Raw genomic sequence first — 24,308 nt, 5'->3', positions numbered from 1 at the left:
AAATCATGTTTTACAACAAATTTGACAGAAAAACCAGTTCAATACAGGGTAACACTATGTAGTAATTACTGTATTTCTGAATTTAGCACCAAAACATTGCAATGTATCGAAAACATTGACTACAAATACATTGACTACTAAAAGGCAGACTGTGTTGGATAATCCATAACGTTGGCTAAGCGAATGTTGGATAAGTGAGACTCTACTGTACTTTTGAAACAGTTTAAATAGACAGGAGATCAGATCTTGGATACTGAATAGCTTGTTTTGCTTCATGCTTAGATTTCCAAGACAGGCACATTTCTAGAGTGACCAAACATAAAAGTTGAGCATCCCTTGTCTGGAATTCCAAAATCTGAAATATTCTAAAATCCAAAATGGTCCACATGGATGGGTGAGATAATGACACTTTTGCATTCTGATAGTTTGAGGTTCATAAGGATTCTCCCATCCACAAAAGTATACGTCATTACATATTTATATGTCAATACAGGTATTCCAAAATCCAACATACCCCCCCCCCCAATCCCAATCCAAAACACATGTGTTCCCAAGCATTTTGGGTCAGGCTGTAATCACCCAGTATTTTATTTATTGGATAGGATTGTTATTATAAAAAAAATTGAAACATATGGGAAGAGTCTGATATTTAAAGAGCAGATCTATCAAACCTGATGCTTAGGGATGGACACAGCATGTAGTCAAGAAGGCTATGAAAGCAGAAAGTCCACAGAGTCTATTATCTCCCCTTTTCTTGAAAAGGTGGTGATGGTGGTTAAGGAGGTTATGGTAGTGCTCTTTCCAATGCATTGCATTTTTTTTATTCTTTAGAAGTTTGGTTCCATCTGATGAATGTAGTGGGTGTATGCCTTGAAGTCTGCTGGGATTTTCTTGGTCGCCCACACTTTTTCTATGAGCTGATGGAGTTGTTGTGTCAGCTCAGGTCCGCCCTGTTTAAAGATTTCAGCAGGGATCTGATCAGGTCCAATGGCTTTGTTATTTTTTTAATTAGCTGATGGCTTTGCTAACTTCAAACTAGCCAGTGATGCAAGCTCATCCCTGGTTTGTTGTTGCAGGATTTGAGAGAGACCCTCTTCAGCCATGTTGGAGCTGCAATTAAGGAGGTTGTGGTAGTGCTCTTTCCAACGTATTGAAAATTATTTTTTACCCTTTAGAAGTTTGGTTCCATCTGATGAATGTAGAGCAATGGTTCTCAACCTGTGGGTCCCCAGATGTTTTGGCTTTCAACTCCCAGAACTCCTAAAAGCTGGTAAACTGTCTAGGATTTCTGGGAGTTGTAACCAAAACACCTGGGGACCCACAGGTTGAGAACTACTGATGTAGAGGATGTATGTCATGATTTGTTGAGCCATAGATGGCCTTTGTGGCTTTAAAGAATTCCTGTGCATCATGAACATCTGCAAAATGTTGGATTTCTTGAGCCTTTTTTGTCTACCAGATGTTATTGAGTTTTCTGATTCTTCTTTGGGCCTCAGCTATTGCACTAGTGTAGATCTTTTTCTCAGCTGCACTGTTAATGTCTCTTTGCCATATTTTGAAGGCTTCCCTTTTAGTATCGATTAACTGTTGGTGGAAGAGTGTGGACAAGTGGACAAGCTTGTGCTCCGTACATTTGGTGAGAAGTAGGATGCCATTTGAGTTGCTATTTTCAATCCCATCTTTTCCTATAGTTTCTGGCCACAGGTCAAAATCTCATCCAACTCTTGCATTAAAATCCTCCAGGATTATTATTTTGTCCTCCTTAGGTATCTCCGATAGGATCTCCAATAGCTGACAGTAAAAAATGTCCTTAATGTCTTCGTCAGCATCTAGTGTTAGTGCATAGGCGCCTATAATAGTTGCCAATACCTACTGGTTTTTGGCAAGATTAATTTGGAGAGTTAAGAGTCATTGGTTAATGCTGATGGGTGCTTTAGATAGATGCTTCACCAGAGAATTTCTGTTAGCAAAGCCAACTTTGTGTATTCCTCATTCTTGCTCAGGCAGTCCCTTCCAGAAGAAGGTGCAGCCTCCTTTTTCTTCATTCAGCTGTCCCTCTCCTGCTCTCTGGGTCTCTTGAAGTGCTGCTATATCAATGTTAAAGCACCTCAGCTTCCTTGCATTAATAGTCCTGTGTTAGAGGCATTCATTGTCTATGTTGTGCAACAGTGTCCATATGTTCCACATCCCAAAGTTCATCTTTCTTTTTCTCAGAGGTGGTGATCCCTCTGAGTGCGGCAGTCCAGTCAGGAATAAATGGGGCAGACTATGTTTAGAGTACCTTTTCTAGCCCTCTCTCCATATGGGGTGAGCAGAGTGGATCCTAAATAGGCCTGCTCAGTCATGGATACAGCTGCCAGACTACTAAATTGCCTCAGACCTTGACTGAAGGAATGAATCCATGGACTTGCTCAGAAATGAATTTTTTTTAGAAAATTATACATGAGGAAATTCAGAAAATATTACAAAAATCATTCCCAATGAAGCCAGAATCTTACTTACTCGGACTAACGGAGAATACAATAAATTTCGATCAGAACGAGTGACAGCTGCAAGAATAACCTTTGCGAAACATTGGAAACAACAAGAACTCCCAACAAAACAACAATGGTTGGAGAAACTGATACATATAAATGATATGGATAAATTAACATACTTAATGAAAGTAAGTAGAGGAAACGCAATAAAATGAACAGACTAGGAAAAATATGAAGAATATAAGAAAAAGTTAATGGAAAAATAAGCAAAAGGAGAAACCCGAGAAAGGATATTTGGAACTAGTCCAGATTATAAAAGGAACAAGTAAGAAATGAAAATCAAGACACAAAGGACAGAAAGCGGAAGACCAAACAGAACTTTTTATTTCCTACCATCCCTTCCCCCCCCCCCAAAAAATCCCTTTTCTCACTTATCCCATCCTTTTTAATGTATATACACGAAAAAAAAATTGAATAAAAAATAATTTTTAAAAAAACGAAGATGCCTGTGCGTGAATGTGTTTTATATGTGGAGGTCAGTACACACCTGATCAACTCACAGTCTTCACAGAATGAAGTTCACATCCAGTGGCATGGTTAACCCAACAGCCAGTGGCTTCTTATCTGTTACAACAACAATAGGAACAACTGTAATAGCAACAGCTATGGTTGGATTTGACTGATATCTATGAATTAACTGCTAAAACATATGAAGTAAGATCCAATGGTGTAGCTCAATATAAAAGAATGTACTGTGCCATCCAATGGCATACTTTCATATCAAATGCCAGCACAATTGCAGCTTTCTTCCTTTCTTCTGCCCACTACAGTTTTCTGTGATGCCATATATACCTGCTCTGGAGGGTTTCCCAACACTCCAGAAAGGAGAGGATTAATAGTTTTGGGATGCAGAAGAAGGACTCAGTCAGATCCAGCCTTTAGGTTTTAGTGTTATCCATTTTCAAAGGAACTAACCCCTCAATTATTGGGTCCATTATGAATACATAGGATTAGATAATGTGTGGAAAAAGCTGTACCAGAAACAGCATCCATACTGTTTTTTGCTTGTAGTGTCAAAGCCTCTGGGAGTGATTGACTCAAGCTAGAATGATTGATTGTGATGTTCAGCAGTTTGGGAACCAAAGCAGTACCCAACAGAGCTTCTGTGAAGCAGAATGGGAGTTCTACTTACTTAGGAGTAAAACCTCACAGAGAGGATGGCTGATGCCTGACAAAGAGATCTTGGGAAGGAGAAACAGAAGTGTCAGAGATGTCACTTGAACATGAGGGAAAGCCAGCAGTGTACTGAAAGCTGGTATATGAAGAAACATTGGGTAGGCCGAACCGCAAAAGAGAAAACTGGATGCAGAAAAACCTGGAAAACAAGGGTGGGATTGTGCTTTATTGGCAGAAAAGAAGCAGACAAATAAGGAAGAAGATCAAGATTTCTTAGAGTAAGGAGATGGAGTAGACATGAGCAATCTGTGAGTTCCAAAGCCTCACCCAGTTGTTTTGCATAAACATGCTTGATGTCCCTATTAGCTGTTACCAGTTTTGCATCATCATAATTTGATAGTACTGCAACCCTCACCCATTTTTGCTAGGCTTTCTTTCCATTTCAGTAGAAGACTGTCTTTACCTGAAAATCTACAGAGCATTATGGTGCCGGAGAGCACTTGTACACCCCTCTACAGCATAGAGAGCCATCACTATGGCTGCCATATTTTGACAGCAACCGTGGAACATTTTTTGCATCCAAGTAGTATATTTTAGGCAATAATCTTTCCACGTGCCATACATATTTTTTCAAATGTGTTGTAAAAAAAGAAACCCTCAATTTGTAAAGTGATAACTCTGTAAATATTATTATTATTTATTATTTACAGTATTTATATTCCGCCCTTCTCACCCAGAAGGGGACTCAGGGCGGATCACATTACACATATAGGCAAACATTCAATGAGCTACTGAACTTGCAGAACGAAAGGTCCCAGGTTCAAACCCCGGGAGCGGCTGTTAGCTCCAGCTTCTGCCAACCTAGCAGTTCGAAAACATGCCAATGTGAGTAGATCAATAGGTACCGCTCCAGCGGGAAGGTAAGGGCGCTCCATTCAGTCATGCCGGCCACATGACCTTGGAGGTGTCTATGAACAACACCGGCTCTTCGGCTTAGAAATGGAGATGAGCACCAACCCCCAGAGTCAGACATGACTGGACTTTACGTCAGGGGAAACCTTTACCTTTACTCATACATCCTTCAGCAGATGAGCTGAAAATTCTGTTCAAGTCTCAGATGTTCACACTCTGGAACTGATTCTCATCAAATGCAGTAACTGGCATAAATAATACGTCTTGGCCAGTATTCTACATTGGCGACTTAGTTAACTATACTTAAGTGAATATGAAATAGTTACAGATGACTCAATCTAGGTAATTATTCTATATTCACGATTTCTGCTTAGCATCTTATCACATTTGGACATCATCCACTTATCTCAGTATGCATCCCATTACTCTTTCTGACTTATTGCATACTGTTTTCAGACAGGATGCATACTGACCCCTTTAAACCCAAATGCTACAATTTTTAGCTTTAGAAAATACTCCACTTTGACTTATTACCCCACAGAAGGCTGGCTCCTCCCACTTCATTCGGAAGACTCCCTATGTGATTTTTTAAAGAATATCTAAAACTGTGCTGTGACATATCCTTAAAGTCATGTATTACCGCTCTCACAAGATTTGAAACTGTACTCACATCTGTGCAGTAAATGCATTTGCCTGATTGCTACCTTTTAGTGCAAAATAAGGAGTTCTGAGGAATCAGATAAAGAGTTCTGAGGAATCTAATCTTATCAGATTTCTGAACAATAGATTATTGATTCTATGGGTCCTCTGCTGCGGCTACTGTTTCTGCTGCTGCAGGTACTACTTCCCGTAAAGTGGCAATTCCCAATTTCCTTAATCCTGGAGATCTTTCTGCTTTGACATCCCAAGCAGAAATGCTTCTATCATAAACAGTCTGGGATCAGGAGACTCCATCCCCAGACACTCACACCGCAAATTTTAAGTTGTATCATAGCTGATTTCCTGACCACACACACAAAAACAATGCTTCAGTGATGGAAAACTTGGTAGTATTTCAAAGACAACAATTGGAATCCTGTGTGCAAATACTCAGTTTCTGCAATGTTTTGCAGATGAATTTCGATTGATTACTAATATGATTGGATGAACGTCATGTGAAGGGACCCATTTGAAATTGTTCTCAAACTATATCAGAAACTGAGTATTTCCTATTGTGATGAGGTCCTTAGTCACAATTTTGACACAATGGTAATTCTCCCTAACCTATTTTACTAGAAATCAGCTATATTGGGAGAAAGAGGTCCATTCTGCCAGCAGTCAGAGCACAGTTGAATGATATTTCTGTCAAGTTATGGGGTGGCATTTAGGGCCAGGGGAGATTACCTATTTAAGTGTACTTTACTATGATTTGAAATGGTTAACTAATTAGTTTCTGTACTTTGAGCAAAGGTTTTGATGACAATCTTAATACTATCCAGTAATAAGGGAAAATGTGAACTATGGGAAAGGACTATCACAATATACACTTCTGGATAGCATGATTTTCTCTATCTTTTTGCTCATGGATTTCAAGTCATACTGCAGTGTGAACCTATTCGACATGCCATGCCAGATGGCCACAGTCACAACTATACTCTCAAAAAACACAGTATGTAAAATGCTGGGTATTTTGAAATGGCAGCCTAAAATCTCTAGCTATGATGTGAGGATAACAATATTGTGTTTTCAGAAACAAATCTCTTCCATCATAACTCCAAAACATTCAGGGTTAAGTGAGGTTGAAAATTACAACGAGGCTTCTAGCAAACTCATGAATGTCATCAGCCATGGGAAAACCTCACAATTTCCTAGGATCTCACTCCCTACTGTGATCAAAGTGGAAAGAACAAACAATCAAAATGTACAGACATAAAACACATTAGTACTGGGAATAAATCACAATGCCATTTTCATCAGTAAACCTTGTAGGAATAAATAGGGGCTGCGTGAAAACAAAGTCATTCTATGTAGCATATTGAATATGTAAATTCTAAAGTGAGTTTGAATCTACTTTCTTTTCCTGTTTTCACTTGTTTCAGTTATATAGTATTGGAACATGTGTATGTCTCACATTACTGATCACATGAATATTAGAAGAATATATTTTGTTAAGTATACCTGTATGGGTTGTTCTCTCTACTCTGCTAAAAAGCTTACATTGTCGTCCAGCTAAGAGCTTAATAAAACATGTAAGGTTTACTAAAGGGCAAATAAAAATGTATATTATGACAGGAAAATACACATATTAGACAGGAATAATTGCATTAATTGCTGTCTGCAAAGAAAATTGCTGACCTGGTTACAGGGCTAATAGAAGAGATGATGTATGCTTTGCATTTTCACATACAGTTCGATGGAGTTAAAGTCACAACTAGTGGACTCTGGAGCATTCTGTTCTTGTGCAGTGACTTCATTTTGCACATCTTTAACTGAAGCCAAAATAATTAATTATTGTGATGGTTTTATCACAGGAGCACAGACAAAATAATTAACTTTATATGAGTAAAGTATGGAGGGCAGCCTGTTGCATATTTCAATTTCAAATCAGCCTGGGATGAATGTATGGGATGTTAAATGGAAACATATCTCCCACTGTTTCTTAATGTGTATTTATTAGAGTAAATAATAATAATAATAATAATAATAATAATAATAATAATAATAATAATAATAATAATTTTATATCCTGCCACCATCTCCCAGAGGGACTTGGGGCGGCTCACAAAATACTCAAGGTGTGACACAAAATACAAGTGCAAAACAAAACATAGGCAATAAACAGTCAACACAACATCATAAATTATCAATACCCCCTGGTAAAAACAATAAAATACTTCAATTGCTGTAGATAAAACAGCAGTATTTCACCTCAGAATTATAAAGTGCTAAAAAAGAGTTCACCTACATCCAGAGAACACTGTGGACTCAAAAAATGATGGATCTAGACCAAACTTTGCACGAATACTCAATATGCCTAAATGTGAACACTGGTGGAGTTTGGGGAAAATAGACCTTGACAATTGGGAGTTGTAGTTGCTAGAATTTATAGTTCACTTACAATCAAAGAACCCCGTGAACCTCACCAATGATAGAATTGGGCAAATTGAGCTTTTGGTGGGAAGATTTGCCGTCTGTTTCCAAAAAAGGAAGAGAAGGACAGGCAGAAAGATATTCAGCCTTGTTTGCCAAAGGGGTTCCTAAGACAATCAGAAATATGTGTTTTCTGATGATCTTTGGCGACCCCTCTGATACTCCCTCTACAACTTCAAAACTCAAGGTCAATGTCCACCAAACCCCTCCAACAGTATTTTCTATTGTCATGGGAGTTCTGTGTGCCAAGTTTGGTTTAATTTCATCATTGGGGGAGTTCAGAATTCTCTTTGATTGTAGGTTAACTATAAGTCCCAGCAACAACTCCCAAATGACAAAATCAAATCCTCCCAACCCCACCAGTATTCAAATTTGGGTGTATCGGGTATTTGTGCCAAATTTGGTCAATTGAATGAAAATGCATCCTGCATATCAGATATTTACATTACGATTCATAACAGTAGCAAAATTACAGTTCTGGAGTAGCAACCAAAATAATTTTAAGGTTGGGGTCACCACAACATGAGGAACTGTATTAAGGGGCCACAGCATTAGGAAGGTTGAGAACCACTGGACTAGATGGTCTTTGTGGTCTCTTCCAACTCTATCTTTCTGTGAAATAATTTTGTTTCTATCTTATTCTTCTTTTCAGATTCTACTGTTGCTCCAAAATCTGCAAGTGGACTTTCAGGAGGGACAAAACCGAGTGATAAACTGCCCCTGGAGTTCCAGGAGGCTGTGTCTCTAAAGGAAAGAATGGCTTTGTATCAGGCAGCTGTATCAAAAGCAGAGATCAGCAACTCCTCCACTAATGTAAGTGATTCTCATGTTCATAGTCTTACAGTATCCTTTGTCTTACAGCAACTTTTCCCAGCTCTCCAGATACAAACTAAGTTGGATGATGATGATGAAGATGATGATGATTTATTTATTTATTTATTTATTACAATGTTTATATCCCGCCCTTCTCACCCAACAGGGAACTCAGGGCAGCTTACAAAACACACATATATAAAAATTATACAGTGCAATATAAATCAGTTAAAAACATTATTATTAACTTACATCAGTATTTCTAAAACACCTAGTACTTTTTTGTTTGATTTCTGTAATGCTCAGAAGTCAGTTTCATTTTCAGCTCAAGCGAGGTGAAGCCTAAAAGGTTGCCATTCCTTTATAAATCAAGAAGAAATAGGCTGCCTCTCCATTAGGAGAGGAATGTAGCAGGGCAGGATGAGCTGAGTGAGCTGAGAAAAAGACTGAGAGAGCACTGAATTGTGGGAAATGTAGTTTTGGGAAGGCGAAGAGTGCTATGGCAGAGAATTCAAATGGCCCTGTCCTAAACTACATTTCCCAGAATTCTGATCAGCATCAGAAAGCCCGAATCAGGATAGGTGAGAGATTTCTGCCTTCTAGCAGCAGCCAGAGTTCCAATGAATTGTTGAGTCTGCGAAAAGGAGTGCTGACTGATACTTCAATACTAGTAAGTAAATCTGTGCCGGACTGGGAAGAAATCCCTAAATTGAAGTTCTATTGGTTATTAATATGTTGTGTTTTATGTCATATAGAGAGACATTCAAAGAGACAGTTGTTGTGACTTTTTAAATAAAAGAAACCACAACAGCCTTTTAAAGTTTTGTCAAAACCTTTTTAAAATTCCAAAAATCAGTAGATTATAAAACATGGGGGGAACGATCCCCTGTTATCTTGTATCATTGTATAGAAAATTCAAGGAGATAGTTCTTGTAGTTTTTTAAGTTGTTTGTAAACACTTTGAACATTTCCTGAAAATCCATGGATGAATGAAATATTCTGAAACTTGAAGGCCTAGCAGTGGTAAATGTTTTCTATAATCATATCAAGCTCCATGCCAATAGCTCTAACAATGAGGGAGAAAGCAGTCCTTGAAGTTTCCTCATTGGCACAATTACTTGATGAAAAGTAACAAAAAAGCAATTAACTCATTATAGTTACGATACAGACCCTGTCCAATTTCATAAACACTTTAGAAACAATTTTCCCCCAACCTCTAATTTCATAATGAGTGTTGAAACATTTTTTCATTGATCGCACAGGCCTAATGTCCAAGCAGCATCAGAATGTGGTCAAAATGGCAAAAGTAATTAATGAAGTAGAACACAGGAGCTAAGAGCCAATTTTAATCATGAATTTTACACTCGTGACCTGTGTTTAGATCTTTTTCTGTGTATTTTAATATGTATTTTATAGAAATTCATTTTAATATGTGTATTTATAGAATCTTTACAATGATTATGTGTTTTAACTATGTTATACATTTTAATATGTGTATTTATAGAATCTTCATAATGATTATGTGTTTAAACTATGTTGCAACCTGCCTCAAGCCATGAGGAGAGGCGGGTGAGAAATAAAATTATTATGTACTATATTGTTACATGTACATAGCAATGCAGCATACATGCACATTAGGTTCAAGTGTCTTTGATTTGTCTCTGAATATTAGGCTCTTCCCAAGGGCCTAGGGATATTTTCGTAGAATATGTGCAGTCCTGAAAAGTGCTGTCTTCTGCAGCATGTGGATTGATGTTTTGTCCATATTAAGGATTTTCAAGTGCGTTTCGAGGTTTCTTGGAAAGCCTCCAAGAGCACCAACCATTATTATTATTATTATTATTATTATTATTATTATTATTATTATTATTATAACACAGCAAACAAGATAGATATGTTGGATTTCGTATCACAAAATCACAAGTCGAACACTTCCCAAGTGTCTAGGACTGTGTGATGTATTTTATTATTATTATTATTATTATTATTATTATTATTATTATTATTATTATTATGATTGACATGTTATTTGGTAGAGTCATTTGGTTTTCTCTCATTTTATACAAATATTCTGTCCTTCCTCTTCCTCCTCCTGCTGAGATAGCAGAGTGCAAACTACTTTTCCACTTTAGACTCAATTTTCAGCAGCTGAAGAAGATGAGGCCAAAGGGCGAAATTGAGATAAGGAGAAAGAGACTAGGGTATTTTGAAAGCAGCTGAATAAATGGGGTAACAAGATTGATGGGACTGCCCTTGCTAAATTGGGAAAAATGTACTATATGTTTTTGAAGCAATAGTTAGAAAGCAACACATTTATCCTTTTCCACCCATGTGGTTAGAAGGCACCATGGACTATAACTTGTCGATGACATCTTATCACACAACCAAGATGGTGAACAGGTAGCCAGACAACTTTATGTCTTGATCCACTGAAGTCATAACCTTCTTGTTTGACCTGTAAAAGTGATTCCATTGGGACTTAGGGATCATCTACATTGACCATTTAATGCAGCTCCAAGCCAGCTCGAAATGGCAGGAGCCAAAAAGATGGGCTTAAGGCCAACCTTAAAAACTATGGCATAGACACTGAGAATTAGGAAACCCTGGCTCTTGAGCGCTCTAACTGGAGGTCAGCTGTGATCAGCAGTGCTGCAGAATTTGAAGAGGCATGAATGGAGGGCGAAAGGGAGAAACGTGCCAAGAGGAAGGCACATCAAGCCTGTCAGGGAATGGCGACCCCGACGATTGATGAGCCAGGTCCCAGCTCAACTCACCCATCAGACCACGGCGAAAGTGTCACCAACCAAGAACAACAACTTTGTTGATTTATAACTCAGTGGCACTGAAGCTTTATTTACATTATTTACAGTGCTAAATTAACCAAAGCTATCAGGACACATGCTGCATCCACACAAACAAACATGGAGCGCGTCTGTCTCTCACAAAGTCTGTTCTCTCTGTACTGTAGCACCTCCTCTACATTCCACAGCTTGTGATGTATCTTCCTGTCACATAGCACAAATGGAAGTCTTTGCCATTTGCCCTTCCAGCAATCAATCAGGGCTCGCTACAATTAACCTCTTGACTGCTGGAATGCTTGCCAGAATGAAATGCACACAATTCCACAGCAACAATAGATTAAACATTTCACTCTATATAACAAAAATACTAATAAAGCCAACCCTGACTGGAACCACCTTCCACCTGGAAAATTATGGTCTCACTGTGGAAGAAGATGCTGGTCAAGAATAGGTCTCCACAGCCACCTATGCATCCACCACCAAGACGCTACACTTGGAGGGCCATCATCCTTGGGCTATGAGGAATCACCTAAGTAAGCCAAAAAACACATGACTCCAATGCAGTGCACTTTAAAGTAAGTCACAGAAAAATCCAAGTTAAGCCATTGTGCTGCAACAGATCTCAATATATCCCAGCTCCCAGAATATATTGTCCTTGATTAAGTGCATTGTAGGATTTGCAATGAGGTGGCAAGGGGGTTGTCAGAAATTGCCCCAAGGGCATGGCTGGATAGCAAGGGGCGGGTAATTGATTATCTCCTTACCTATCTGTCACTCCCCACCACCACCACTACCACCTCCTTGGCTTCTGGAGTGCTGGTGTGCATCTCTCCTAGAAATGGGAGACAGGGGACAGACTCAACAGAATGGCTTGAGGCTAGCTTCCATGTCTAGTGTAATCACTCAGCTGGCCCTAAACCAGTTCCAGACATGTCAATCTAATTACCCACACAGTGTAACCAATTCCTCCTGAACCAGTTCCAAGGTGCATTATAGTGTCAGTGTAGATGTGTCCTTAGGTAAAGGTTTCCCCTGACGTTAAGTCCAGTCGTGTCCGACTCTGGGGAGCGGAACCTATTGATCTACTCACATTTGCATGTTTTCGAACTGTTAGGTTGGCAGAAGCTGGAGCTAACAGCGGGTGCTCACTCCGCTCCCTGGATTTGAACCTGGGACCTTTCGGTCTGCAAGTTCAGCAGCTCAGCGCTTTAACACACTGAGCCACCGGAGGCTCCAGATGTGCCCTTAGTGATTCCAAAATAGCTGTAACCTAACTCCAGACTTCTCTTCCTTTCACCTAGTAAAAAAAAAAGTTAGAGCTTTTCAAATAATCTGTCCTACAATAAATCAGTAGTTGAGACTTAAGGGACCCAATGGGATACTTGAAAGGAACTACTGGCTGGTTGTAGCTAGAAGCGCAAGAAAGGTAGACCCTGCTAAGGGATAGGTAATGTGATTAGGAATGAAACGCTTGAGGCATGCTCTGAAGGTGTAACTAATTCTTGGAGAGAGTCAGGAAATAAATTGCTCTCTGCAAAGATAATAACGTGGGTCGGAGAATCATGCTGCGCGCCCACATAGGTGCTTACTTTCTTCTCAGAACTGCTGACTTCCCACTTCATGAATGAAAACTCCTGTTCTAAAATTAATCTCTATCTAGCTGTATGTAAGAATTCATATCCAAGTTGTATGCAGCAATACCTTGGTCATCAATTCACTATCAAATATTTAGCAAATGATGAAAGATGAAATAAAAGTCAAAGAATTGATGACATAACTCAGGCCCTTTCTATACTGCCATGTAAAGTCCATATTATCTGCTTTGAACTGGATTATATGGAAATGTAGATGCATATCATCCAGTTCAAAGCAGATAATGTAGATTATTTGATTTGATAACCTGGATTATAAGGCAGTGTAGAAGTGGCTTCAATGGGACTAATCCAAATCAAAGAGGGTTAAAATGATGTGCACAAAATACGTCCTCACAATGTGTTCGATTTTAACCTTTAGAAAGTAGACCAACCTTTGTATGGAACATTGAGCAAAACATTAACATTTTATATTTTTTCTTATAGGTGAATGCTTGTCATTCACACCTGTGGGGAACATTAAGCATAGCATTTGGAGACATTCCTGCGATGGAACTAAAGCATATGTATGAAACCTGGCAATTGATGGCTTGGTCACCAGCAACTGTCCAGAAAGGACATACAGTAGAGTCTCACCTATCCAACAGAACATTGGATACGCAAAAATGTTGGATAAGGAGGGATTAAGGAAAAGCCTATTGAACATCAAATTACGTTATGATTTTACAAATTAAGCACCAAAACATCATGTTTTACAACAAATCAACAGAAAAAGCAGTTCAATACATGGTAACGTTATGTAGTAATGACTGTATTTACAAATTTAGCACCAAAACATCACAATGTATTGAAAACCTTGATTACAAAAACATTTGCTATTAACAAATTGGCTACAAATAAAGATAGAATTGCATAAAATGAACCTACAGTAACAACATTGTCAGAAGTTAAATCCGTAAAAAGTTCAGTCCTTGCTGCCTAGAGAAACAGCTGTGAAGGCAGACTGCGTTGGATAATCCAGAACATTGGATAAGCGAAGGTTGGATAAGCGAGACTCTACTGCACTGTATTTCTTCAATTCTAAGATGAATTTTCCTCCTATATTGCCATATTTCCCCCATATGGTATCTTAGAACTGGAGAAATATGTTATTATAGGATATCTTTCAATATGCAACCACTCTTTTGACAAATACCAAGCTACCTTTGCTTTGGTTATAATGCATTACTCTTTTATGGTTCTGTGAACTGCTTTATAAATGAACATTTCATGGTTTTAGGAGTTTGCAGTTTGAACAAGACACAGCAAAAATAGTAAGAAAACAACTTATTCCACAGCTGTAAAGAGATTTCACCCAAACATACGGAAAAACTTACTGATTATACAAGGTGCTCAAAAGTGTAATAAACTGCCTTGCAGTGTGCTGGAGTCTCATTTTCTGGAGGTTTTAAAAGAAAGGCTGGGTGGCCATCTGTGGGGACTGCTTTGGTTGTATGTTTCAGGATGGCAGAATGTGGTTGGACTGGATGATATCTCATCCAACTCTATGATTCCACCCAATGTGTGATTTTCCTGCAGAATTCCATTAGATATACAATTCATTGTTCATTAAGGTAAAACTTTAAAGCCCTTAAATAAAATACAAGATAAAAATAAATGCGTGAAGCCAAAATAAGAATTTTACCCTTCCATAAATTGAAATCATGTTACTTAATTCAAGATGGCCCTATTCATCCATGTCAGCCACAGTTTTTTCTTCTCACTTATTCACTTTAACTTTACATACAACCCCTCCCAAAAGATTTTCTCACCTACTGAAATAGGAGTGTTTTAATTAATAAATCCAGACATGAATCAATCAGGGGCAGCTAACACCTCTGAACAAAAAATTCCCCCTGGCAGGAAGAAGCAAGGCCATTAATGCTAATCAAGGCGATTAATTAAAACATTCACACTGGCCTCCAACAGACAAGAGTTTCTTCTCCCACCCTGGATCTTCTACAGATATATAAACCTTCCATGCTTAGTTTTTTCCAATATACCTCATAACCTCTGAGGATGCCTGCGATAAATGTGGGTAAAACATCAGGAGAGAATGCTTCTGGAACATAGCCATACAGCCTGGAAAACACACAACAACCCTGTGATTCCGGCCATGAAAGCCTTCGACAACATGATATTATTTGTCACCTGTAGTGTAATATCATTAACATTGCTAGACATTAGCTTTGATTAATTTATGCTTTTCTAGTTATCTAGTTTAAATTATTATTGTCACTACTACTACTATCATTACTACATTGGATGAAGGTTTACTCAAAATTTCTCTTTTTAATAAAAAAAGACCCCATTTATGTCTTTGTAAAGCAGTTATTTGTAAAGCAACTTAAAAATCACACAGAAATCTGAAAAATAGGGGAGGGGGGGTGACTGATAATAATGTTACTGCTGGCCTTTGAAAAGATTTGTTTTTATTCCATAGTAGCCAGATTCTTTTCTTCCTGCTGCTGTAGGCAGAAAATCTGTTGGAACTGGCTTAGTAAACAAAGAAATGAGGTCTATTTATGATGCTGTCACTTGATAAGCCAGTTAAAGTAATAAGGAAACATTCAGGTTTCTGTAGCTGAATTGCAGCAGAGTTTTTAGTAATACTACTGCTCCTGCTAATATTAATAATATGCTTACTTGTTTCTTTGCTACTTAATTGATTTGAGGAAGTCGTTTGGTTATCCTTTGTGCAATCTTTTAAATCAGTGCAATACAGCTGCAGCTGTCTTTGTCTATAAAATAAACAAGAGGAATTTTACAAGATCATGAGAATAATTAGTAATTTTTAATGAAGATGGATGTTTCAGTCCAGGAAAAGGGGGAAACAGCAGCAGGCTTGATGCCTGCTGTTGAGTCTATTAACTCCCTAATGGGAATTCAGCTGGGAATTCACCAAAAAATATCATGGTGGCTGCCAGTTTATATCATTTAAAGGGGCTGGATGGATTCATGAAAGATGGATTAGTAGTAGTTAGCCACGATAGGAGGTATAAACTCCCTCCAGAGCTTGAGTGGATATGTAAAGACTAGATTATGTATGAGGAGTTATGCAACTTTCACATTATGAAACATCTCTCCCATCCCTTTAACACGGCTCTCCTTTCTGCTGCAATGGTCCTCCTCCCCAGCCAAGTAGTTGTTGAGAAAGCTCAATGACATCTGAGAAGTATCTGGTTATGGGACTATAACAAGATGTACAATGATGACATTATCTTCCTAAAATTCCAGAAGACCTTGGAAATCCTGAAAGATTTCTTTGTAACTATGCATCTGGCTATAATTACATAATCAGATATTTCTCAACTACCTCCACTTTCCTCTGGCCACTACATGACCATGGAGTAGGTGACCACAGTGGGGTTGTGTTGTGGTAATCTCTGAGCGGTTAGACTCTATTTAACCCTCTCTGGGGGAGATTCCACCAAAATGCAGCAGAGTAGCAAAAGCAAAAGCTTTCAAATGCAACAGTTACTTACACGGGGAGAGCAAAGAGAAGCCTTTCAGCTTAGGACGGCAAGAGTTCAAAAAGTATTTATTCGGGTAAAAAGTACTCCATTGTAGATAGAAAGGCTTGGGAGCTGTCTAGTCTACTCTAGACTGGTTTCTAAGGAAAAATAAGAAAGGAAAAATAACAAACATCTAAATAGTTACATCTTGCCAGGAGAGACATCTTGCTTGAAGAACAAAGGGAGAAGAGTGAACCAAAATGGTTCCAACCTCATGGTCCAGTTTATTGGGGCCATAAAAGACATTCTGACCAATGAGAAGTTAGTGTCCCTAAAGATTCACATTTCTACTAACTTCAAAGTAAAGGATGTGACATAAACAAGATAGAGTGAAACACAGCAAAGCCTATCTAGGCATTCTTTGGAAACAGGGAAAGGATTCCCTCAATCTAACTCTATCATCTATCTGACTACATTTAGACTTGAGTAGTCCAGGGTGATTCCCAATAGGTTGGTCATTGTGTGAGAGAGCAAGAGAGAGCACTAGTGCCAAAAAAAAGGAGAGGAGAAGGAGGGGGTAGGAGGAAGAGGAGGGGAGCAGGATGAGGAGAGGAGAATAGACATATGGAAGTGTAAGCTGTATGTATGTCTGCAAAAGTCTCTAACAGGATGCTTGTCAACGTCAATATTTGCCAGATGCTGGGGGACATGAGTGGGAGAAGATTATTCTGCTCACATGGAGCGGTTCCTGACATCAGTTTAAACCAGGAACAATCATGTTTTAAAAGCGCAAAAGTTCCCGGCTTCTAGTCCACACATGCCCCAGAAAGTTCGGGCTTTCTGGGGCAGGTGTTCAGATGTCCTCCAGAAACCTTTCGGGAGGATAGGGAGACAACCCCTACCCCCTTCCCAAACCCCTTAAAATTGAGAGGGGTGGGTAAAAATAAGTTACGAGCTTACATTAGGCCTCGGAGCAGACTTCCTGGGATGTAGCAATTACGCTGAGGAAACGAGAGCAGGAGCCAAATAGCTCCTGCCTCCCCATTGCACGATCTCTTCGCTCGTCGGGGGGAGGCCCTCCTCTCGCTCCCACCACCCTCGCAGTCGAGGTTGGTGGGGACGAGGGAGAAGGCCTTCTCTGTCGTGGCCCCCCGGCTCTGGAACCTGCTCCCCAGGGAGATCAGGCAGGCCCCTATCCTCCTCTCGTTTCGGAAGAGCCTGTAAACATGGCTCTTCCAGCAGTCCTTTGATAACTGATCCAGTAAGTCTGACCTCTTGCATTTCCAATAATAGTCCCATATTTATGCCTCTTCCAGCACCTTGAAGGCGATGACAATTTGGATAATTCTCCCCTTCCTGATGATTTTGACAAAGTAGCACTTTGGCCCAGGTTTTTTTCTAGATTTTATCCAAGATTTTACCTTTTGTCCTTGAATGTGATTTTCATGACTTGTTTTTATTGTTATTTATCTGTTTTATTGCTTTGTTTTATTGTTGTGGACAGGGCTTGGCCCCATGTAAGCCGCCCCGAGTCCCTTCGGGGAGATGGGGTGGGGTATAAAAAGAAAATTATAATATTATTATTATTATTATTATTATTATTATTATTATTATTATTTGCTTTCTCGCATATAATGGTACATCCCAGCAACTGTGCTCCAAGTCCTAATGGAGGCCGGTAACTTATTTTTACTCCCCCTTGTTTTTAAAGGGTTTTGGGAGGAGGTGGGAGCAATATTGCAACTTCTGGGCTACAGAAATGCAGAAAGTGCAGGATGGGTGTTTGGACATGCTTCAGGGAGGTCCCAGGACTCCACGTAGGTCTGTTCACACAGGCCCATAGCCCATTAGACTCAGGTCTTTCACAAAGGAGTGTGCCTAATAGGCTATCAAAGTAATTTGCTACAAAGCAGAGTTTTCCTACTTTGTGGTGAATCCAATCGAGTTTCTGTGGGACGTTATCTGGGTGCCCCTCTTTTAAAATGCGGGAGCTCCCACTTTTAAAGGGCTGTTTGGATGCACCCATGGTTGAATACTGTGAAAATATAATGCTAGAGTAGCCCCGGTGGCGAAGTGCGTTAATGCGCTGAGCTGCTGAACTTGCAGACCAAAAGGTCCCAGGTTCAAATCCCGGGAGCGGAATGAGCGCCCGCTGTTAGCTCCAGCTCCTGCCAACCTAGCAGTTCGAAAACATGCCAATGTGAGTAGATCAATAGGTACCTCTCCGGCGGGAAGGTAACAGCGCTCCATGCAGTCATGTTGGCCATATGACCTTGGAGGTGTCTACGGACAACGCCTGCTCTTCGGCTTAGAAATGGAGATGAGCACCAACCCCCAGAGTCGGTCACGACTGGACTTAACGTCAGGGGAAACCTTTACCATTACCTTTTATAATGCTAGATAAGATAGACTTTCGGTATGCCTCCGACTATCTCATCTTATATTCTTGTTTCTTACATGGGTAATCATAGAATCTGAAGAGATCACAAGGGCCACAAAGAATGAAAAGCATTTTGGGGCAAATCAGTTTTTATTGGAAAACAGTAAGTGGTAGGGATAAGGTTATACATCTTCTCTTCCCTCCCAGTTTTCTCCATCTTATAATTGCATAATCAATTCACATTCACAATTTCACATTCAGCAGGTTTTATGTAGCTTAAATGTGTGCATGCCTGTAATCATGGACTGCTGTTAATGACTTGCCCAATCTCTGCTTTAAGTCATAAAGTAAGCTTGAACAGAAGGAAGCCAGAGGGAAGAAAGTTCCTTATTCTATTCTCTTGGTGTCATTTTCCCTCTCTTACAATGTCATCAAATGGGGCTAGATTTGGCAGCAAATGGCCATCTAGCCCCAGTCACCCATGGAGCCGGTCGTCTCCGTTCACATGACATCATGCCGACTCCATGGGTGCAGAGAAGCGGAACTGGCATGCTGCCACCCAAGCAACACAGGAGGCTTCCCATGATGCCCAATCTATGGGGGGAAGCCACGTGCATCACACGCACCCCATGCTTTCCCCCTTGTGATCACCCTCCCAGCGGACAAGGCGAGGCATGGGCCACCAGATCCCCCATGCCCCGCAGTGAAGAAGTGTGCCACTGCTGCCTGCCGCAAGTATGATGAGGTTGCCAGTATCACTTTCCCCAGTTGTTTTCTCCCAATATACAGGTTTCACCTTAGTTTAGAGAATTGGACTTCTTTTCTTAAAGTAAAGCTGCTGTTAAGTACTATGATGTACTCAGGCCAAACCAGAGTCCATATAAAATGCTTTCTGCACTGCATTTATAAAATAAATAAATGATGTGCATCTCAATCTTTCACTACATCTGTGTGAGAAATTTCAGCATACTTGAACTCTCCCAGAACAGTTATGAAACAGTGATCCATATGGCTGATAACAAAATGTACAAAAGCATGAAGGGCAAATATTTCTTTGGTCCTGTGTCTACGTTTTTTTAAAAAAGGGAATAAAAAACTCAACAGGAAATGTTACTCTCTCATTTTCAGGTTTTTAAAGTACAGTTATGTTCCTATCCCGAGAATGCTACTGAAGTAATTGTGCTTTTAATCATATTTAATATTAATATGATGCTATTTTTTAGCAGTATACTGACTTCAGACTTTAACTATGTATATTGTTAGAGCTTAATTTTTAATCAGAAATGGCACATTTTCATAAGTGTCATTATGATTTTAAGTCAGTTTGAATTCTGGTGTATTTGGATTCTTCATAGGTAATAAAATAATAAATAGTGAATATATTCTTTATTGTTCATTTATATAATTATTATTTTATTATGACACAGCAAACAAAATAGATATGCTGGATTTTGTATCACAAAATCACAAGTCGAACACTTCCCAAGTGTCTAGGACTGTGTAATGTATTTTCGGATGATGCGCGCAGATCCTAGCAGGGTGGCCTTTTGCAGTTGGCAGATCGTAATTTTGTAAATATCTATTGTTTCCAAATGCCGGCTGAGATCTTTTGGCATGGCACCCAATGTGCCCATCACCACCGTGACCACCTGCACTGGTTTCTGCCAAAGTCTTTGACGTTCAATCTTGAGGTTCTGATAGCGGCTGAGTTTTTCCTGTTGTTTTTCGTCAATGCGACTGGGATGGCAACATCAATGATCCAAAACTTTTTCCTTTCCACAACTGTGATGTCTGGTGTGTTGTGTTCCAGAACTTTGTCAGTCTGGATTCAGAAGTCCCACAGTATCTTTGCGTGCTTATTATTATTATTATTATTATTATTATTATTATTATTATTATTATTATTATTATTATTTTCGTGTCAGGAGCAACCGGAGTTGCTTCTGGAGTGAGAGAATTGGCCGTCTGCAAGGACATTGTCCAGGGGACGCCCGGATGTTTTGATGTTTTACCATCCTTGTGGGAGGCTTCTCTCATGTCCCCACATGGAGCTGGAGCTGATAGAGGGAGCTCATCCAAACTCTCCCCGGGTGGGATTCGAACCTGGCAGCCTTCAGGTCAGCAACTCAACCTTCAAGTCACAAGGCTTTTATCCCCTAGGCCACCGGAGGCTCTAATAATAATAATAATAATAATAATAATAATAATAATAATAATATAGTAATAATAATAAAAACTTTATTTGTTTCCCATCCCATCTCCTCAAGGGGAAACGGAGCAGCTTATAACACAATAACAGTACAAACTATGAACAATAGTTATTAAGATAAACAACAAAATTAACTTAAATCATCAAAAAAGCAACACAAATGATATAAAATAAAACAACATATTAAATTGACAGAACAACTATCATTGATAAAATAAACAGTGGTGAAGTTGTATAAATCAATTAAAACACCCTAGCCACTGGTCTGGTTAAAAAGCAAAAATCCAATTAAACCTTAGTCCCATTTAAGTCCTCTGGCCATTAAAAACTGCATTAACCATTGTCAAAGGCCTGTTTAAAAAGCCAAGTTTTCAATTCCTTCTGAAAAGTTGAAAGCAAGGAAGCTTGCCTAATCTCTCTGGTGAGGGTGTTCCAGAGCCAGAGGACCACAACCGAGAAGGCCCTCTCCCTTGTCCTCACCCATGAGCTTATGACGGAGGTGAAACTGTGAGAACGGCCTCCCAGCATATCTTAATATTTAAACAGGTTCATAAGGAGTGATGTAGTCATGTAAATAGTCTGGACTCGAACCATTTAGGGCTTTGTAGGTAATGACCTGCACATTGAATTGAGCCCAGAAACATATAGGCAGCCAATGGAGCTGCTTTAATAGGGGTGGTATTTTCCCCATAATTAGCTCCAGTCAACAACCTGGCTGCAGTTTCTGAGTCATCTTCATAGAGTGCATAATCCACTTGAGAGGTAACTAAGGCATGGACCACCATGGCCAGATCTGGCTTTTCAAGGTACGGGCGCAGTTGGTACAGAAGCTTTAATTGGGCGGAGGCCCTCCTGGCCACCGTCGACACCTGGGCCTCCAGGATCACTGCTGAATCCAGTAGGACCCCCAAACTGCAGACCTGTGTCTTCAGGAGGAGTCTTATCCCGTCGAGCACAGGTTGCCACCCTATATCCGGTTCGGCCTCGCGACTGACCAGGAGGACCTGTGTCTTGTTGGGATTAAGCTTCAGTTTGTTCACCTTCATCCAGCCTATCACAGCTGCCAGGCAGTGGTCCAGGATCCAGGAAGCTTCCATGGATATGGGTGGAAATGAGTAATAGAGTTGTGTGTCATCTGCATACAGATGACACCGAAATTGAAAACTCTGGATGACCTTGCCCAGAAGTTTCATGTAGATGTTGAAAAACATAGGGAATAGAATTGAACCTTGCGGGACTCGACAGGCCAATGGCCAGGGGTGCGAGCAAGTAACCATCCCAGAGAGTCAGCCTAGAAAGATGCCATGGTTGATGGCATCGAAAGCCATTGAGAGATTCAGGAGAACCAGCAGGGACACAATCCCCCTGTCTAGTTCTTTGAGGAGGTCATTCACCAAGGTGACCAAAGCTGTCTCCATTCCATGATCATGCCTAAACCCAGACTGCGATGGGTCACGATAATCGGTTTCATCCAAAGTGCACACAGATTTCCTACCATCATCGCTCCTCACCCTCCTGGTGCCTTTAGGTTGCCCTCTTGAACCAGTTTTCCCTTTGGAATCACTTGCCTGCCATGCTGGTGCTCACTGTGTAAATTCGAGCTCTGTTTAAGTTTAGAAATATGAGAAGAAATGAATGGTTGGAGAGAGTTCTCATGGGAATTGCTTTCCTCTCGTGCTTCCATTTGGCTCCATCTGTTTACACCCTTCATCAACTGTTTCAGAATTATAAAATGAGGATAAGCGCTGGAGCAGTCAAACCAGCATATTGCAAGGAACTCTCATGGGTTGTTTTTTTTTTAGGGGAGGGATATACAATGCTCTGTAACAGTACATTTTTTGTCCAATCACGGATTTTAAATGAACCTTTTTATCACATGTTTTTCATGCCATCCCGCAATCCAGCACTCATTTTCAGTGTGCGTCATCTAGCTGCTACCCCCTTTTATCCCACTTTCTTTTGGAATTTAAGACCTTTTTAGAAGGGGCCTCCATGCAGTCATGCCAGCCACATGACCTTGGAGGTGTCTAAGGACAACGCCAGCTCTTCGGCTTAGAAATGGAGATGAGCACCAACCCCTAGAGTCAGACATGACTGGACTTAACGTCAGGGGAAACCTTTACCTTTAGAAGGGGCCTCAGCCTCAGATTAAGGCAACAACAAATCCCTTTGAACATATCTTGCCACAAGAGTCGCTTTAGGCTGCCATAAACCAGAAATATGTTTAAGACACACAACAACAGTTACATCTAGGAGAGATAAAATTAACAAATGTAGCATGAGTGACTCCTGTCCTGAAAGCACCTGTGAAAAATAAATCTAAAAGTTTTAAAAGATCACAATCTGTACATGAACAAACAGTGTTACATGACAGCCAAAAAGGCAATCCTAAACCACATTAACAGGAGCATAATGTCCAGATCAAGTGACTTGCCAATTTATTCTGCTTTGGTCAAACCTCACCTGGAATACTGCATCTAGCTGTGGGCATCATAGTTCAAGGAAGATATTGACAGGATGAAATATGTCCAGAGAAGGCCAGCCAAGATGAACAAATGTCTGGAAACCATGCCTTTATGATGGATGACTTAGGGAACTTGGTATGCTTTCCAAGAAGGAGGAGGAGGAGGAGGAGGAGGAGGAGGAGGAGGAGGAGGAGGAGGAGAAGAAGAAGAAGAAGAAGAAGAAGAAGAAGAAGAAGAAGAAGAAGAAGAAGAAGAAGAAGAAGAAGAAGAAGAAGAAACAACAACAACAACAACAACACTAAGAGCTGCAGTTGCAAAAGCTGGATATGGGATGGCACACTTGTAAGTTTAATCCTTTAGAGATCGTGAATTTTATAAATACTGTAAAACTCTGTCAAGCTGGGTGAAGATACATTTCCTTTCTTACCTTTCAAGCTCTAACTTTCTGCCACAACCATCCCCTCCTGTGTCCTCTCCATTGGAAGCCAGGAAGTGTTGGATGTTGCTCCAGATGGCCTCCACACTATACTTTCCACCAGAGAGACAAGAGCCATGTTAGGACAGAACAGCTGAAGTTGAAAGTTGAAGTAACACCCGCACAACAACCAAAAGCCTCCTAATCCCCCCTTCTCTTTGCTGCAGCCCTTCCTTCCATCCACAACCATTTCTTAATCGGTGGAGAAAGGAGGAGTGGCAGAGAAGGGTCCAGGTTTTTTTCTTGTGAACTTAATTAAAGGAAAATTTCTGGGTGCTTTTCTGCTGTACCCATCTACACACAGAGAAATGCCACTACAAGGTCTGTTTGGGAGATTGTTGCAGAAGGGATGTATCATTGTTACCGGTATGTATGATGTGTCTTT

The 24,308-nt window shown here is 40.0% G+C and overlaps 1 protein-coding gene and 1 non-coding gene across 5 annotated transcripts in view; both read left to right on the top strand.

The window, feature by feature from the left end:
- xirp2 (xin actin binding repeat containing 2) overlaps positions 1–24,308 on the top strand; it is a 206,037-nt gene that overhangs the window by 129,486 nt on the left and 52,243 nt on the right. For all 4 annotated transcript variants that reach the window (XM_062964979.1, XM_003223669.4, XM_008115138.3 and 1 more), the window contains one exon: positions 8,347–8,507. In XM_062964979.1, coding sequence (XP_062821049.1) covers positions 8,347–8,507 — 161 coding nt within the window. The remainder of the gene's footprint in view (positions 1–8,346; positions 8,508–24,308) is intronic.
- mir5412 (microRNA mir-5412) lies at positions 24,139–24,211 on the top strand. Its single transcript, NR_130012.1, is given in 1 exon segment — positions 24,139–24,211. It is a non-coding gene; the product is annotated as a microRNA mir-5412 (primary transcript).

The sequence above is a fragment of the Anolis carolinensis genome, chromosome 1 (assembly GCF_035594765.1).
Source record: "Anolis carolinensis isolate JA03-04 chromosome 1, rAnoCar3.1.pri, whole genome shotgun sequence".
Taxonomy (NCBI): Eukaryota; Metazoa; Chordata; class Lepidosauria; order Squamata; family Dactyloidae; genus Anolis; species Anolis carolinensis.
The sequence above is the reverse complement of the archived record's forward strand: the minus strand, read 5'-3'. Positions and strand labels throughout refer to the sequence as shown.